Raw genomic sequence first — 16873 nt, 5'->3', positions numbered from 1 at the left:
TGTGGCCTGGCAAGGCTTCACCCCCTAGGGGAAGGTGATCAAAGAGCCTGCCACTGGGTTCATGTTCGAGACAGCCCTTGTACCCCTTACTAGGGAACCCACTTAGAAACTGAACAGCCAATGGGCTTCCTTTGGACAGGGGTTCTAAGTCTTCTCCATGCATGGTCCTTGGTTGGAGTATCGGCCTCTAAAGGGCCCAGGTATTTTGGCTCTGTTGTTCTCCTTGTAGAGTTCCTGTTCCCTTCAGGTCTTTCTATCCCCCCTCTTCTTCCATAAAGATTCCGGCACTCTGCTCAAAGTTTGGCTATGAATCTCAGTATCTCCTTCGATACCCTAGTGGGTAGAGACTATGTTTATCCTATAATACATGGCTAATCTCCACTTATAAGTGAGTATATGGCATTTGTGTCTTTCTGCTTCTGGGATACCTCACTCAGGATGATCTTTTGTAGTTCCCACCATTTGCCTGCAAATTTCATGATATCTTTGTTTTTAATTGCTGAGTAGTATTTTATCCTGTAAATGTACCACAATTTGTGTATCCATTCCTCCAATGAGGGACATTAAGTTGTTTCCAGATTCTGGCTATTACGAATAGAGCTGCTACGAACATGGTTGAGCAAACATGGTTGTCCTTATTGTATGGTAGGACATCTTTTGGGTATATGCCTAGGAGTGGTATAGCTGGATCTTGAGGTAGTACTATTCCTAATTTTCTCAGGAAGCGCCAGATTGATTTCCAAAGTGGTTGTACAAGGTTACATTCCCACGAGCAATGGAGGAGTGGTCCCCTTTCTCACATCCTCTTTAGCATGCATCATCCCTTGAATTTTTGATCTTAGCCATTCTGATGGGTGTAAGGTAGAATCTCAGGGTTGTTTTGATATGCATTTCCCTAATGACTAAAGTATTTCTCTTTAAGTGTTTCCCTGGTATTGGATATTCCTCTGTTGAGAATTCTCTATTTAGCTCTGTACCCCATTTTTTAATTGGATTACTTGTTTTGTTGCTTTTTAATTTCTTCACTTTTTTTCTATATTCTGGATATTAGCCTACAATTCCTTTTAAAAGATGGGTAGACTTGATTTAATTGCTTTTAAGAGATGGGTAGAATTGACTAATGCCCTTTACCTTTATTCATTTCATCTTTTTATCTTTGAACTCTTAATTGCCTTTATATTCTTCTATTCATCCTTCATCAGACTGTTTCACAGAGAGATCTGTTATCAGTCATTTTGTGGTTTATTTCTCTTTGAACCAATAAGTTCTACATCATTTTTCATTTCTATAGATAAAAAGATAAAAGGGCTTATAATTAAATATTATAAACTGAACTCCCTTGAAAATCTCACTAAAATGAGAATATGGACAAAATGATTTAATCAGTATGAGTGAAGGAAACAGCCTAATGGGCAGGTGTCAGCAAAGATTGAAAAATGGAAATTGGATGAAGGTGAAAAGGAATTGTCATTAATAAAGTCAACTATGGCTACAGACCATGAAAAGGGCTCAAGAACTGGAAAGATGGATGACAGAACAGAAAGGTGAGGCATAGGGTTGAAAAAAAAAGAACCTTGTTTAAAAGTAAAGGAGAAGCATTTTGGTACTTAACTCTAAGTAGAAGACAGTTTATTATGTGGTGAAATTGAATGCAGCTCCATCAAATTTAGGAATATCACATGAGAACTGCAGGCCAGTGATGAGGCACTGTGTAGTTTGTTGCAGTAACAAAATACACGACAGGAGCAACCTCAGGATGTTGAGAGGTTTATTTTGGTTCCTAGTCTGGAGGTAACAAGTAGAAAAAGCATAACAGTAGTACTAGTTCTTTTATGTGACAGAAGGAGCAGGATGGTCGCTTGCTTATGGTCAAGGAAGGCAGATATCTCAAAGGACCGTCCCAGTAACCCACCTCTGCCTGCCCTGCCTCCTCCCCCAAAACGCCACAATCAGTGGCCCACGGTGTCAGGAGCTTGTCGGGCATTTCACATTCATAGTTTCCCAGGACCTATTCTGGAATTTGGGGAATTAGGTCAAATACAAATAAGTCTGTTGCTTGTCTTCCAGAATGCGTAATGGAGCATATTTCAACCACCACTACATCCTTCTCCTTCTGCTGTGTCCTAGATCATTTGATCAGTATCTGAAGAAATAGGAAAGCTCAAGATAATTGTGCAGGCACATTTACAAATTCCCAGAACTTTTGAATCTGTTAGATTCCTTTTATTGCACATGGTGGTGTATACCTATGATCCTATCCCTTGGAGACTGAGGTAGAAGTATTACATGTTGTATATACTATGCTACATTCTAAGATCCCGCTTAAAAGGATCTTTCTTCCTCCTTCCCTCTATTTTGACAATCTTTATCTCTTGTGTACTATTTATTATCATTTGGCTTGAAAAGGTTTTTTTTTTAATTTACTGTAATTTTCTTGTATGAGAAAGTATTTTGCAGTTATTTTTATTTCCATATATATTATTATGTGTCATTAGGCTATGATACCTGTACCTGTGTGGTGCAGTGATAAGCAACAGACTGAAACTGCCGTTTCTTGCTTCAGTTTGTGTTACATTGTAACTCAATCCTGTAATTTGAGAATGTATTATTAGCAGTGGAATACTAATAATTACCTAGTTCTCTGTGCACAGCAGAATGTTCCTGTGAGAAGCTCTGTAGAAGTTTGAAGCCAACTTAGGCAGAGTAATAAGATCTCGTTTTAGAAATTAAGAGTAGTAACCATTATTTGCTTCACAGAGCTGTAAACAAAGTAAGCAAGTTAATATAAATAAATGTTCAGAATAGTGCATGGCCCCTAGTGACACTTTAATAACTTTGCTGCTGGTATTACTGTGGTAATTGTTACTATTGGTATTACTTGAAATACACCGAGACATGCACTTAATAGTATTTGGAATCCTGCTTGTTCCATGAATTCTGAATTAGTGAATCAAGGTTATTAATCTAAAATAATGAAGCCTGTGGCTGGGGTGATGGCTCAGGATTTAAGAGTCTGTACTGCTCTTTCACAGTTTATTTTCCAGCACATCTCAAGGCTTTCAGCCACCTGTAACTCCAGCACTTGGGGATCTGTTTCTCTCCTGGTCTCCACTGCACTCAATTACACACACCCACACACAAATATACACATAATTTAAACATTTTTAATTAAAGTAATGCATTGTTTTATGTACCTTTTTTTGGTAAGCTTGGCTAATGATTGTGCAAATATACTAAAGTATATTTAGTATGGGGATTTGTCTAGTCGTGACACTGTCTTACACAAGCACATGATTTGTTTGGTAAGAGCCATCATTCCAGCTACAGGATTCATTATTTTAGATTAATAACCTTGATTCAAAAAATAAAAAATTCATGGAGCAAGTAGGGTCCTCCAGCCACAGCATTTCAAATGCTCAGATTATAGATATGTACCACTGTGTTCTGTCCTTTTAAGTATTTTAAAGCTATTTTGCTTTAGATGTTTTTATGTTTAAAATGATCTGTTGGCCATTTATATTGAAGTTTAGCTTGAATTGTATAGCAGCAAGCCCTGATGTATTATATAGCAAGATCCTATCCACAAAAATAAACTAAGATCTTCCTGTTGAATTTCTAATCACTATTTACTTTACCAACCAGATATAAGTATCTTGTTGGATATTAATGAGTGAGTGACACGCAAGCTCGCCAGTAGTTAGATTTTTTCCTTTGCAGTAGATTGACTCCCAACTTTCTGAGGAGCTGCTACACTGATTTACATAGTGGCTGTACAAGTTTGCACTCCCACCAGCAATGGAGGAATGTTCATTCCCCTTGCTTCACATCCTGGTCAACCCATGCTTTCACTTGTGTTTTTTGTTGTTGTTGTTGTTTTGTTTTTTAAGATTGGTTTATTTATTATTTATACAGTATTCTGTCTGCATGTACACCTGCATGCCAGAAGAGGCCACCAGCTCTCACTACAGATGGTTATGAGCCAGCATCTGATTGCTGGGAATTGAACTCAGAACCTTTGGAAAAGCAAGCCGTGCTCTTAACCTCTGAGCTCTCTCATCAGCCAATTGCTTGTATTGTTAATCTTAGCCATTCTGACAGGTCTAAGAAAGACTCTGAAAGTAGTTTTGATTTGCATTTCCCTGATGGCTAAGATGTTGAACATACAAGTGTTTCTCAGCCATTTGCATTTTCTGTGTTTAGAGAAATTCTGTGTTTAGAATCCTCATTAGAGGATTATTTGGTTTTTGCAATCAACTTTCTTGAGGATATTTTGGATATTAGTCCTCTATCGGATATATAGTTAGTAAAAAAAATTTTCCCCTTTGGTAGGCCGCTGCTCTGTTGAAATGACAGTGCCCTGTGCCATGCAGAAGCTTTTAAGTTTGATGAAGTACTATTTCTTAATGATCTGTTAATACCTGCAATATTGGTATTCTGCTCAGGAAGTCTCCTCCTGTGCTAATTGTTAGTTCAAGGCTACTCCCTACTTTCTCTTCTATCACATTCAGTGTGCCTGGTTTTATGTTGATGTCTTTGATCCATTTGCGATTGAGTTTGTGCAGAGTGATGGGTATGGATGTATTTATATTCTTCTACATGCTGACGTCCAGTTTGACCAGCAACATTTGTTGAAGATGCTTGTTCTTGTATTTATTTCTGGCTTTTCTATAAAATATCAGGTGTCTCTGAAGTATGTAGATTTATGTCTGAGGCTTCAAGTTGATTCCATTGATTGTCTTAATATGCTTTTATGCTGATACCATACTGGTTTTATTACTGTAGCTTTATAGTATAGTTTGAGATCATGACCGGTGAGGCTTCCCACAGTTTTTATTGTTCAGGATGTTTTAACAATCGTAGGTTTTTGTGTTTCCATATGGAGTTGAGAATTGTTCTTTCACGATCTGTGAAGAGTTGTGATGGAGTTTTGATGGGCATTGCATTGAGTCTGCACATTGCTTTGGTAGGATGGCCACCTTTACTAGGTTGATCTTACCAATCCATAGCATAGAAAAATTTTCCATCTTCTGGTCTCTTCTGTTTCTTTCCTCAAAGACTCTAAGTTTTTATCATATAAGTCTTTGACTTTCTATTTCATAATGGGTTACAAACACTTCTTTAGATTTTTTATAGTCTGCCTTGTTCTAAATTCTTTCATAGTTAAATTCACTGCCAAATTGTTTCTCTTCTCTGTATCTTTTAATAAAGTTTTGCTGTGTAGCCCCTTCTGCCTGCCTTCAAACCTCCCTGTCCTCCTGCTTCAGATTGTTTGTAAACCCAATTGCTCGGGTTACAAAAGAACACCCATTACTCTTTTTGTTGTTGCTGTTTTTTAATTTTTGTTTCCTTTCTTTCTTCTTTCCCTTTTGAAAAAAATTATTTTTTTTTATTAATTATCGGTTATTCACTTTTCTCCAGCTGTAGTCCCCTCCCAATCCCACCATCCCTCTCTCATCTCCTCCCATGCCCCTCCCCAAGTCCACTGATAGGGGATGTCCTCTTCCCCCTTCCATCTGACCCTAGCCTATCAGGTTTTTTTTGTTTTTAAAGAAAGGATCTTAATGTAGCTGAGGCTAACCTTAAACAGTCCTGAATCTCTCATCTACCTTTCAGTGTTAAGATTACAGTACTCTTTTGTTGTTTCTTTTTTGTATGAAATCTTTTGTCATTATATGTTCATGGAAGCTATTATCTTTGTCTTCTTATGTGTTTGGAACATGGGGGAGAACTCATGATCTCCCTGCCTCTGCCTCACTAGGATTTTAGGCATGCCCTCCTATTGTGGACCCCACTCTCACAGTGCTGGAAATAAAACACAGAGCTTGCACATGCTGAGCTACATCCCCCGCCCATCATTGTCTTTGATAAATATTCCTCCCTCCACCTTAGGCTCTTCAAGACAGGGTTTCTCTTTGCAGCCCTGGCTGTCCTGCAACCCAGGCTGGCTTCAAATGCACAGAAATTCACTTCTCTCTGCTTCCTGAGTGCTGGGATTAAAGGCCACCACTGCCCACCTGATAAATATTCTTATAAATTTTGTTCACGAAAAGATTTCTTTTTCTAATTGTAATATATTGTGTTTTTAATCCTACTGCTATTTTTATGTTTCTAGTAATTTAAGAGAATGGGAAAGGAGCAACATTTAAAGAAGTTAGTTACACATTTATCAAAAGTTTATCTTCTGGACAACCGCCAGGCAGTTGGCTCAGCAGTTAAGAGTGCTGATTGCTCTTCCAGAGGACCCAAGTTCAATTCCTAGCACCCACATAGCACCTCACAACTGTCTATAACTCCAGTTCTAAGGGATCTGCCACCTTCACACAGACATGTAGCAAAAATACCATTGTACCTAAAAGTAAATAAATCTTTAAAACAAACCAACAAACCTGTAACTTCCTTAAATGTTGCACTTTCCCATTCTCTTAAATCTGTGTGTATGTGTATCTGTGTATGTGTGTTTTGTGTGTGGTGGGGGAGTAAGCATGGAGGTTATGCACCAGGCCATTTGTCTTCTATCACTCTCTGTTTTAATCTTTCAAGACAGGGTAGATTACCAAGTCTGGAGTTCACAGTTTTTCAGCTAGACTGGCTGACCAGCCAGACCCCTGGGAATTCTCCTGCCTCTCCTTCTCCAACCCAAAAATAATCTCTGGGGTTACATGGATATGGGCACACCTGACTTTTTATGTGGATGCTATAGATCTGAACTTAGCCAATGATTCATCTCTTCAGCCCCAAATTCTACTTCTTAATCTTTAGTTGGTCATATGTTAAACCTTCTCATTCTAGTTCCGTACTGTCCCCCGTCCCCCCCCCCCCACCTCTAAGCTTCTCAAAATAATTTACCTTCTTGTATTCTGGATAAATTTCTTGATTATATATTTTAAACTCTAATTCTCTTTAATAATATCATTTGTACTCAACTGTTTTTGTTTGTTTGTTTGTTTGTTTTTGAGACAGGGTTTCTCTCTGTATAGTCCTGGCTGTCCTGGAACTCTGTCTATAGACCAGGCTGGCCTTGAACTAAGAGATCCACCTTCCTCTCCTCCCAAGGCTGGCTTTAAAGACATGTGCCAACACTGTCTGACATACACAACTTTTTTGTTTTGTTTTGTTTTTTTGAGACAGGGTTTCTTCATGTAGTTTTGGCTGTCCTGGTTTGTTAACCAGGTTGGCCTTGAACTCACAGAGATCTGCCTCCTGTTTCCTGAGTGCTGGGATTAAAGGCATGTGCCACCCTGCCCAGCTCATGTGTAACATTTTTAAGTCTGATGTTTTGTTTTTGCCTTGTTTTTAGGTTATAATTTATTTTTTGAGAACTTAGTAATTCATAAATGCCTCCTCCCAACTAATTTCCCTGGCACTATTCTCCCCCACTTTCAGGTTGTAGCTTTTTAAAATAATAACTCACTGAGTCCAGATAGTACTGCTCATGTATGTATCTGTGTGGGAACATTCACTTTGGCATGGTCAACCTACTATAGACTACACTCCTAAGAGAAACTAGCTCTCTCTTTCTTAGCTGCAACTGTAGAAGCAACACCAAAGCACCACAACATCTTAAGTAACATTACTAATCTTTGTGAACTATTATCTGTATATCTTGTTACTTTTTTAAAGCAAAAATGCAGATCATGCTAGCCTAGAACTCCCTTTATAGTCCCTGGTCGCCTTGAACTTCAAGTCTTTCTGCCTCAGCCTCCTAAATGCTGGAATTACAAGCATGTACACCACATCTGGCTTGGATTTTCATTTAAAAATCTTTAGCTGTGTGTGTGTGTGTGATTGTGTTTGTACATGGGTGTGGCCATGTTTGAGTTATAGTGCTTTCATGGAGGTCAGAGGATCGTTTTAAATGTTGGTCCTTGTTTTCTACATTGCTTAATGCAGGGCACCCTCCCCCTTACTTATTCATTTGAACATTTCGTATATAAACACAAGTTTCCCTTGATTTAATACTTCTCCTTCCCAACTTTATGCCATCTTTTTTTTTTTAATTAGACGTGGTGGATTATATATTTAAAAAGGGAAAGAGAGTTATGAAGTTATAAGGTCTCTGCTGTTTGCTGCTGTAAAGACCGGGTTAGCTGGCCCATGAGCTTTCTGTCTACTGCCCATCTTGCTATAGGAGCCATGGGCTTATAGACACAGGCTACCACATCCAGTTTTTAAATAGGTTCTGGAGATTCTGACTCAGATCCTTATACTTGCATGTCAAGTGTTTTACCCACTCTACCATCTCCTTAGCCAGAGTTTGATTTCAAAAGAATGTTTTAATGTGTATATGTGTGCTTATGTGGGTTTATGTGCACCAGCTGCATTCTGGTTCCTACGGAGACCAGAGGCCTCAGTTCCCAAGGAGCTGGAGTTGTAGGCAGTTGTGAGCCACATGATGCTGGTAATCAAACCTGGATCCTCTGTAGGAGCAAGTAATGCTCCTAACCACTGAACCATCTCTCCAGCTCCAACTATCTACTTAAAAAAATAGCAATTAAAAAATGTGCTATTTGTCATTTCTCATAAACTTGCTTAATTAAGGGAGAAATATCTGTTAGGTGTGATGAACAATTTTTACCATTAGAGATCTATTTTTATAAATTTTTTTGTTTATTATAAATGATCAGAATTTATTTTCTTTGCCTTAGAAGACATTTCTAAGATTTTTAAGTTATTTTTTTACAATGTAATGTTTAATTTTGATTTTTTTTCTTTCATGTTTACTTTCAGTACTACATGGCAAGCTACAGTTGGTAACAAAACTGTGAAAGGGGATCCAAGTGATAAATTATTATTTTCTACATTCTGTAGGACAAATGAAAAGGACTAAATGTGCTGATATTGATGTTGAGACACCTGACTCCATTCTAGTTAATACTAATCTTCGAGCACTGATCAACAAGCACACCTTTTCAGTTCTTCCTGGAGATTGCCAGCAGCGCCTGCTTTTATTGCTTCCAGAGGTGGATCGACAGGTGTGTCATATCAAGCATAAACAATTCTCTAACTGCATGAGGTTCTCATTATTATCATTATCTCATATTTTCTAGGCTGTTCTTAAATTTTTGTAGCTGAGGATGTCTTACACTCTTAGGTTTACTTCCTGAGGTTCAGATTACAGAAACGTGTCAGCATGCTGAGTATATGTACTGCTAGGGTACAATCCAGGGCTTTATGTATGCTAGGCAAGCACTCAATTAACTGAGTTACATGCCCAGTTCTCAAGACTTTTAGAATATCTTTTTATGGCCAGGCAGTGGTGTCATGTGCCATTAAACTCAGCAGAGGTAGAGGTCTTCCTCACCTACAGTGCCAGTTCCAGGATAGTCAGCTACACAGAGAAATGCTGTTTAAACAAAAACAAAAAGAGAAGAAACCAGGTGGTGGTAGTACTTGCCTATAATCCCTGTGCTTGGGACAAAATGGAGACAGATGGACAGACTTGACAGAGGCAGACAAATCTTTTGAGTTCGAGGTCAGCCTGATCTAAAAAGTGAGTTCCAGGACAGCCAGGGCTACACAGAGAAACCCTGCACAAAAAAAGCAAACAAATAAAAAAATATTTTTATGTATTTCTATAAAAATGTGATATTAATACTGTTGTGTAACTTTCCTTGGAAAGGTATGAACAAACATACCAGAGGTGGTACCAGTAAAAGAAATGGTACCACCCAAGTTTAGCTTAGTCAACCAGTGAGTTTATTGGCATTACTTTACAGGACCATGGATTACTCTGTTAGAGCAGGATTATAAGAAAGTCTCCCCTGACATTGGTGATTACTCAGAACCTGCATCTCTAGAGCTCTTCATCCAGTAAACAGTTGGCCTGCCCAGCTGGAGAGTTTATAGCTTTACATATGGCCCCCCCCCGTCCAGTAACCTTCCTAATGCCGTGACCCTTTAATTTAGTTCCTCAAGTTGTGGTGACCATAAAATTATTCTTGTTACCACTTCATAGCTCTGATTTTGTTCCTCTATGGAGATTTGCCAAAGGGGCAACCCACTGCTCTGGAGTCTTGTCTCCTTTGCTTCTGAAGCTTCTGAAGTATCCCTCAGTCCTTGAGTAGGGAATGTCTCCGTGCAAAGGCAGTGCTACACAACTAAGTTAAAATAATTGTCTTAGCAGGTGAATTTTATAATATAAGCCTTATCATAGGGAGATGGTTGCATTCCCTTATTTGAAATTGAAGATTAGAAAATAGGGTTGGAGATAACAGGCGGCGGTAAAATGCATGTGTAGAATGCAAGAATTCAAGCTTCATCCCTAGTGCCAAGAAGAAAAAGAAAGAAAGGGAGGGAATTAAGAATGTAAAGAAAAATCACCAGGGTATGGGAAATAGAGGTGAAGGGAGGGAGGTAAGGGGGAAAAGAAAGATAGTTGAATAGTTTTCTGTTTGAGATACAGGCATCAATAGAATCTAGTTCAAGAGTTCAGTTGTCTTGTTCCATTATCAACAGGATATTGCCTCAGTGAAAGGGAAATGGTTATGCTCAAGCCAAAGATGTGAGTTCAGGAAACCATACACAAGAAGTATATAGAACGTAGACTATTAGTGATAGTTAGGTATGTTCCTTTTTCATAGAAAAATCTTTTTTAAATAGGCATTGGTTTTTTTTTTTTTTTTTAATAATAAAGAACTTATAAAGACCTAATACAAGTTTTTAAAGAAAGAAAACTAGGAAAAGTAAATACCAAAGGTTTGAGAACTGCCAAAATAGTGATTAGAAAGATGTTGGTTTATCCTAGGTATAAAGTAAAAAGTCTCAAAATGCTTTCATCAAAGAAAATGGCTAGTATGTTTTACTTCTCTGTGAACAAGAGGTGGGATCATTATGCTTTTTCTAAGCTTATTCTCATGGATTTTTAAATTTTATTTTTATATCTTTGTGTGTGTATCTGAGTACATGTATACTGTTTGCGAGTGCCCACAGAGGCCAGATAGGGGTGACAAGAGTCCACAAAGCTGCAGTTACAAGTATTTTGGACAACTTAACATGGGTGCTTGGAACCAGACTCAGGTCTTTCGGAACAGCTCTTAACTGCTGAGCCATCTCTCCAGTCCCTATTCACCTGCAATTTTTATATATTTATTTATTTGTTTAATTTCTTCCAGGCTTGGTGGTAAGGCCTGTAATCTCATCTAAGTGGAATAACAAGATAAAAGAATTCCAAGTTTAAGGCCTCTTCTTACCACATTGCAAGTTCCAAGGAGCTTGGAAAATTTAGCAAGATCCCTTCTCAAAATTAAAAAATAATAATAATAAATTTAATTTAGGTGAGCTAATCATACCTCCCAGTACTTGGAGATGAAGGCAAGAGGATTAGGATTTCAAGACCTTAGCTACATAGGACCCTGTCTCAAAACAAACCAGTAACAACAACAAAAAGACATGGGAGGACATGAGTAGAGGACTCATTCAATAAGCTCGTTGTCATGCAAGCTTTAGGACCATAGTTCGGATCCACAGCACGCACTTAAAAGCCTCCTGTAATCTCAGTACTGGGCAGGACAAACTGAGGAACTCAGGCTTCGTGAGAAAGCCCATCTTAAAGTGGAGAGTGATTGAGGTAGATATAACACCCCTCCCCAGCGTACACATGCACCGTACACATGGGCATACACAAATGTAGCAGACAAAAAGACAGTGGACAAGTTCATTGCCTAGCACATGTGACCTCAGAGGTTCAGGCTGGGCATGCTTCACACCTTTAATCCCTGCACTAAGGAGACAGACACAGCAGATCTCCATGGGTGCAAGCCTGGCCTGTTGTCTTGAACCCCCACCCCCAAAAAAGGCAACATGACAGGAAGGCATTTTCTCTCCTTTGTAACAACACACTGTATTCCCTAGTTTATAATAAGGGAAAGCTGTACAAATCAGTATAGCTGACTGACTACAAAGTCAAAGTGAAGTGTTTCTTGTTTTCAATTTTTTTTGTTTGTTTTTGTTTTTGTTTTTGTTTTTTTTTTTTCTTTTGAGTTAAGGTTTCTTTGTGTAGCCTTGGCTGTCCTTGAACTTGCTATATAGATCTGGATGTCCTGGAACGCAGAGATCTGCCTGCCTCTGCCTTAGCCTCTGCCTCTGCCTCAACTGTGGGCTTAAAAGTGTATACCACCATTTCCAGCTTGAGGTCTGTTTTCTATAAGACTTACTTTGATGCCAGTTTCTTCATGCTATAATTAGCATTGTTAAAACAGTCCAGAGTCCTTTGGCTAATTCTGCTAATCAGATAGTCTTCCAGCAGTATGGACTAAAGGAGATCTGTTCCTAGTGACTCATTCCTTACCTTCTCTTTTCAAAAAAGTTACTTTGGAGGATACTCATCAAGTTAATTGGTTTGTTGCTGTAGTTGTTTTGGTTTGGTTTTGGGGTTTTGTTTTTTTTGTTTTTTTGTTTTTTTTTTTTTCTCAAGACAAGTTTCTCTTGTAGCCTTGGCTGTCCTGGAATTCACTCTATAGACTAGGCTGGCCTGGGACTCACAGAGATCCACCAGCCTCTGCCTCCCTGAGTGCTGCAATTAAAGGCATGTGCCACCACTGTCCATCTTCATCTAGTTAATTCTTGATAGGAGAAAAGGAGATTGAAGTTTCAGCATGGTTTTTAAGGGACCTGGTTGACTTTGTGGGGTGTTGTTGTGTTCCTAGGTCCTGTGTTTTGTATTATTCCTACCCCCAAGTACAAATGTTGGTGGTTAATAGGCTAGAAGTAATATATTAAGCGTAACTAATGGCCTCTTTGTGGAAGTCTGATGGCATTTTCTCAGAAGCACTCATGACCCCTTCTGATAGAAGATTGCTACATGTAGTTTGTTGTGATGGTGGTGTTAAAGATTTTTTTTTTATGTGTATGAGTGTTTTGCTTGCGTATATGTATAGGTGCAATACATGTATGCCTGGTGCCTTAGGTGGCCAGAAGAACTATAATTATGACATCTTTAAGTTGTCATGTAGGTGCTGGGAACCAAACCTGGGTCCTCTGCAAGAGCGAAAAGGTCTGTTAAACCACTAGCTGTCTCTATCTCCTGCCATGTGTAGTTTTAATAAAAGGGACCTTAGGAGTTTTCTAGTTCAACTTCCAACAGATGGCACTCCTATAGGGTTGTGTTGTTGTTGTTTGTTAGTTTGTTTTTTCAATGGGAAGTTAGTTGACCAGTATTCGGGTTAAAATAAGCAAAGTGTGTGATACTGAGAAGACACAATTTCAATTAAATGAACTTGTAGGTTAGGTTACTGTATGTGTCAATGTTGATAATGTTTACATTGAAAATATTGTAAACAAAGTATTTTTTGTACATTATTTGAATAGAAACTTTTTCCATACCATTTTAAATAAGACTTAATGTTTTTTAAAAACCAAGGGAGAAAATTCAGATTCTAGATGTATAGGTTTTTTGGTTGGTTGGTTGGTTGGTTTGTTTGTTTTTAATTTAAACTTTTCTCATGTCCTGTGGCGTGGTTTATTGGGTAAAGGGATTTGCAGTCAAGCCTGACAACCCAAGTTCAATCCTAGGACTCAACATGGGGAAAGGAGAGAGCTAACTCCTGTAAGTTGTCTCCTGACCTCCACACAGATGTCACTGCTCCACACAGATGTCATTGCACATGGTAGATAAACACACACACAAACAAGTATAATAAAGTTGTGTCTTCTTCCCCTCCCCCCAATGCTTTGCACTCTATCCTGGAGCTACATCCCTAGGCCACAAGAAAACGAGTCAAAGTTTTTGGCAAAGCATCAGAAACAAACATAGTAGACACTTGGGTTCAAATATAAGAGCTGGGACCATGCATTAGTTGTGATCATGCCTCACAATTTGATGAAAATAAACAGCCTAATAGAAAACTAAGAAAGTAATAGGAACTGACACTTCACAAGACCACCAAAAAAAGACCTCCATGTTTAATAACCATGCAACAACAGCAGACAACACAAGAGTCAGGAAATCATGTATAATTTCAAACTCATCATGTTGAAAAAAATTAAATTACATGCTGATCTTGTTGGCAAGGAAAAATATTGTATATTCATATAGTGCTTGACGTTTAGCATTTTTTTAAAAATTCATTTATTTTATATTAATTAGTATTTTACTTGTGTTTATGTCTGTGTGAGAGTGGAGCAGGAGTTACAGACAGTTGTGACCTCTACTGTGTGGGTGCTAGGAATTGAACCTTGGTCCTCTGGAAGATGACTCTTAACCCCTGAGCCATTTTTCCAGCGTGGAGTTTTAGCATTTTAAGAAAGTAGTACAGTATCTACTTACACACTAACTTTGTTTTGTTGTAGAAATTCGGTCCTTAGAAATAAAATCGGTAGTTCAGCAGGACAAAGTGGCACACTCCTTTAACCCAGCCCTTAAGAGGCAGATCTCTGACTCAAGGCCATACACCCTGTTTCAAACAAACAAAACAAAAAAGCACTGGTACATTCATTTCTGCAAGGATATTTGTTTCAGCTTTATTAATTATGTGAAAACATTGGTAACAGACTACATGTTTACCATTAGGAAACTGGTAAATTAATTGAAACACATTCATACAATGAAATAATACGCAGCAATTTCAAACAAGCTAACTATATGCCAGTTGACTTGAATAGACTTTCACAATGTAGTCTGTGAGAAAACGAAGTTACAGTGTGTTATATATAACTTAGTACTAAATAATAAACTCTGCTCAGAAGTAAAAAAAAAAAAAAAAAAAAAAAAAAAAAAAAAAAAAATTACGGGGGCTGGAGAGATGGCTCAGTGGTTAAGAGTACTGTCTGCTCTTCCAGAGCTCATGAGTTCAATTCCCAGCAACCACATGGTGGCTCACAACCATCTATGGTGAGAACTGATTCTCTGTTCTGGCAGGTATAAATGCAGATAGAACACTCATATACATATAATAAATAAATCTTATTTATTTAAGTATTTAAGTGTCATTCAATGCACAGTATTTTTCCAGCATTGTGGAATGGAGTTGAAAGGGGAGAAAGGAAAAGAGAGAGGTACATGGGAAAAGATTTGTCTCTGTTTTTTTAGACAGGGTTTCTCTGTTTAGCCTTGGCTGTCCTGGACTTGCTTTGTAGACCAGACAGAATTCAAACTAAAGAGATCCGCCTGGCTCTGCCTCCCCAGGACAGTTATCATGCCCAGCTAAGGAATTTTTTTTTTTTTTAAGAGAAAAACAGTTATACGGATAGTAAATAGTAAAAAGAAGGAGCCAGCCATGCTTCTGTAGGATGGGTTGTGAAGTGAAAAAGTAAATACCATCTCACTTTTTCTTTGAACATTTTCCCTGGCTTGCTCTTTGATCTAGGTTGGTCCTGATGGCTTGATGAAGTTGAATGGCTCAGCCCTTAACAATGAGTTCTTCACTTCTGCAGCCCAAGGCTGGAAGGAAAGGCTCTCAGAAGGTAAATGTTGTGTGCTGTAACTCTCAGGATCTGTGTGTGCCTCACTACATGAGACTGGAACAAGTTTAGAAGGTGATCCTCTAGAGGCACACAACTTAGAGAATGAAAACATACATACACCCCCACACACACTTGTCACAGCGCTAGTGGCAGTGGGACCTGGGACACTGGAGCCAATAAATGAAGTAGACTAAACTCTCATACAAGAGACAACTTTATTCAGAGCATCAGACAATATAAATTCTGAAGGTTAAGGGGAGTCACATGGGTAAAGTGTCCAATTATAAGGGCATATAAACAAAAACAGTAACAGTTATAATGAATAATAATCTGAGGTAAACTCACTCCTATCTGATGTACCCAGGAGGGGCAGGAAAGTACAATTCAAGAACAATTCTTTGTTTTTGAAGAGGCTGAGTTCACAAGACTCTTGTCTTGGTTCTAGGAGTTTCTCATAAGCACTTAGAAATTTCACATACCTCCATTCTTGGGACTGTGTCTTGGACTGTCTGTTTATTAGTTTCATTCCATTGGGAAATAAATTAAAAATTTGATGGTAGAGGTGAAAAGAAATCTTCATGGCATATGGTGCTTGTAACTGGAGGAAGATACTTTGGAGAACACCCTGAGGACAAGTACTGTGGGTCTTAGCTGCATATTAAAAACTACAGGTTTATGTGGCTCTGAGGCATTTCTATCTACTTTCTTTCTCTCTTATTTGGGAAACTTGTTGCTTTGACAAGAAAGTATTCTGCATGGTATGAGTTGTGATTGGAAACTATGAATACTGCTTTTCTGTTTATATCATTCTGTTGATACATTGCAGGTGAATTTACTCCAGAAATGCAGGTAAGAATTCGACAAGAGATTGAGAAGGAGAAGAAAGTAGAGGCCTGGAAGGAACAATTCTTTGAAAGCTACTATGGTCAGAGGTAAGCTAAAGCAGACTGTAATCCAGACACTAATTTCTACACATGTCATGTGACGCCTCCATGTTTTCACCTTATTAGAAAGTATAGTGCCTAGTTCTTTGTAATTTTTATTACATGAATTCTTTTTCATTAAAAACAGCTTTAGCCAGGAGGTGGTGGCGGCAGCACACGCCTTTAATCCCAATTAGGGAGCAGAGGAAGGCTGGTCTCTGAGTTCAAGGCCAGTCTGGTCTACAGAATGGGTTCCAGGACAACCAGACTACATGGAGAAACCTTGTCTTGAACAAAAACAAAACAAAAAAGTAGGCTTTTATTTTGGTTTGGTTTTGCTTTTAAAGAATCATGACTGTACAGAATTGTATCACTCTTAGTCCTTGATCCTTAAATTACGTTGTAGGTAGAATGGGTTCCTCTTGCTTGAAAAAATGGTTTGAAAGCTGGCAGTGGTGGTGCATGCCTGAAATCCCAGTACTCAGGGAGGCAGAGGCAGGCTGATATCTGTGAGTTTGAGGCCAGCCTGTTCTACAGAGTGAGTCTAGGAC

At 38.5% G+C, this 16873-nt stretch overlaps 1 protein-coding gene across 1 annotated transcript in view; it reads left to right on the top strand.

The window, feature by feature from the left end:
* Asxl2 (ASXL transcriptional regulator 2) overlaps positions 1 to 16580 on the top strand; it is a 43072-nt gene extending 26492 nt beyond the window's left edge. Inside the window, exons 6-8 of the mRNA XM_055621979.1 lie at positions 8809 to 8972; positions 15303 to 15399; positions 16226 to 16580. Of these exons, the coding sequence (XP_055477954.1) occupies positions 8809 to 8972; positions 15303 to 15399; positions 16226 to 16335 (371 nt within the window). The 3' untranslated portion in view covers positions 16336 to 16580. The remainder of the gene's footprint in view (positions 1 to 8808; positions 8973 to 15302; positions 15400 to 16225) is intronic.
* Positions 16581 to 16873: the final 293 nt, after the last annotated feature.

Source organism: Psammomys obesus, unplaced genomic scaffold (assembly GCF_907164565.1).
Source record: "Psammomys obesus unplaced genomic scaffold, mPsaObe1.curated_primary_1811, whole genome shotgun sequence".
Taxonomy (NCBI): domain Eukaryota; kingdom Metazoa; phylum Chordata; class Mammalia; order Rodentia; family Muridae; genus Psammomys; species Psammomys obesus.
Note: the sequence above shows the minus strand (reverse complement) of the source record. Positions and strands in the feature narration are given on the sequence as shown.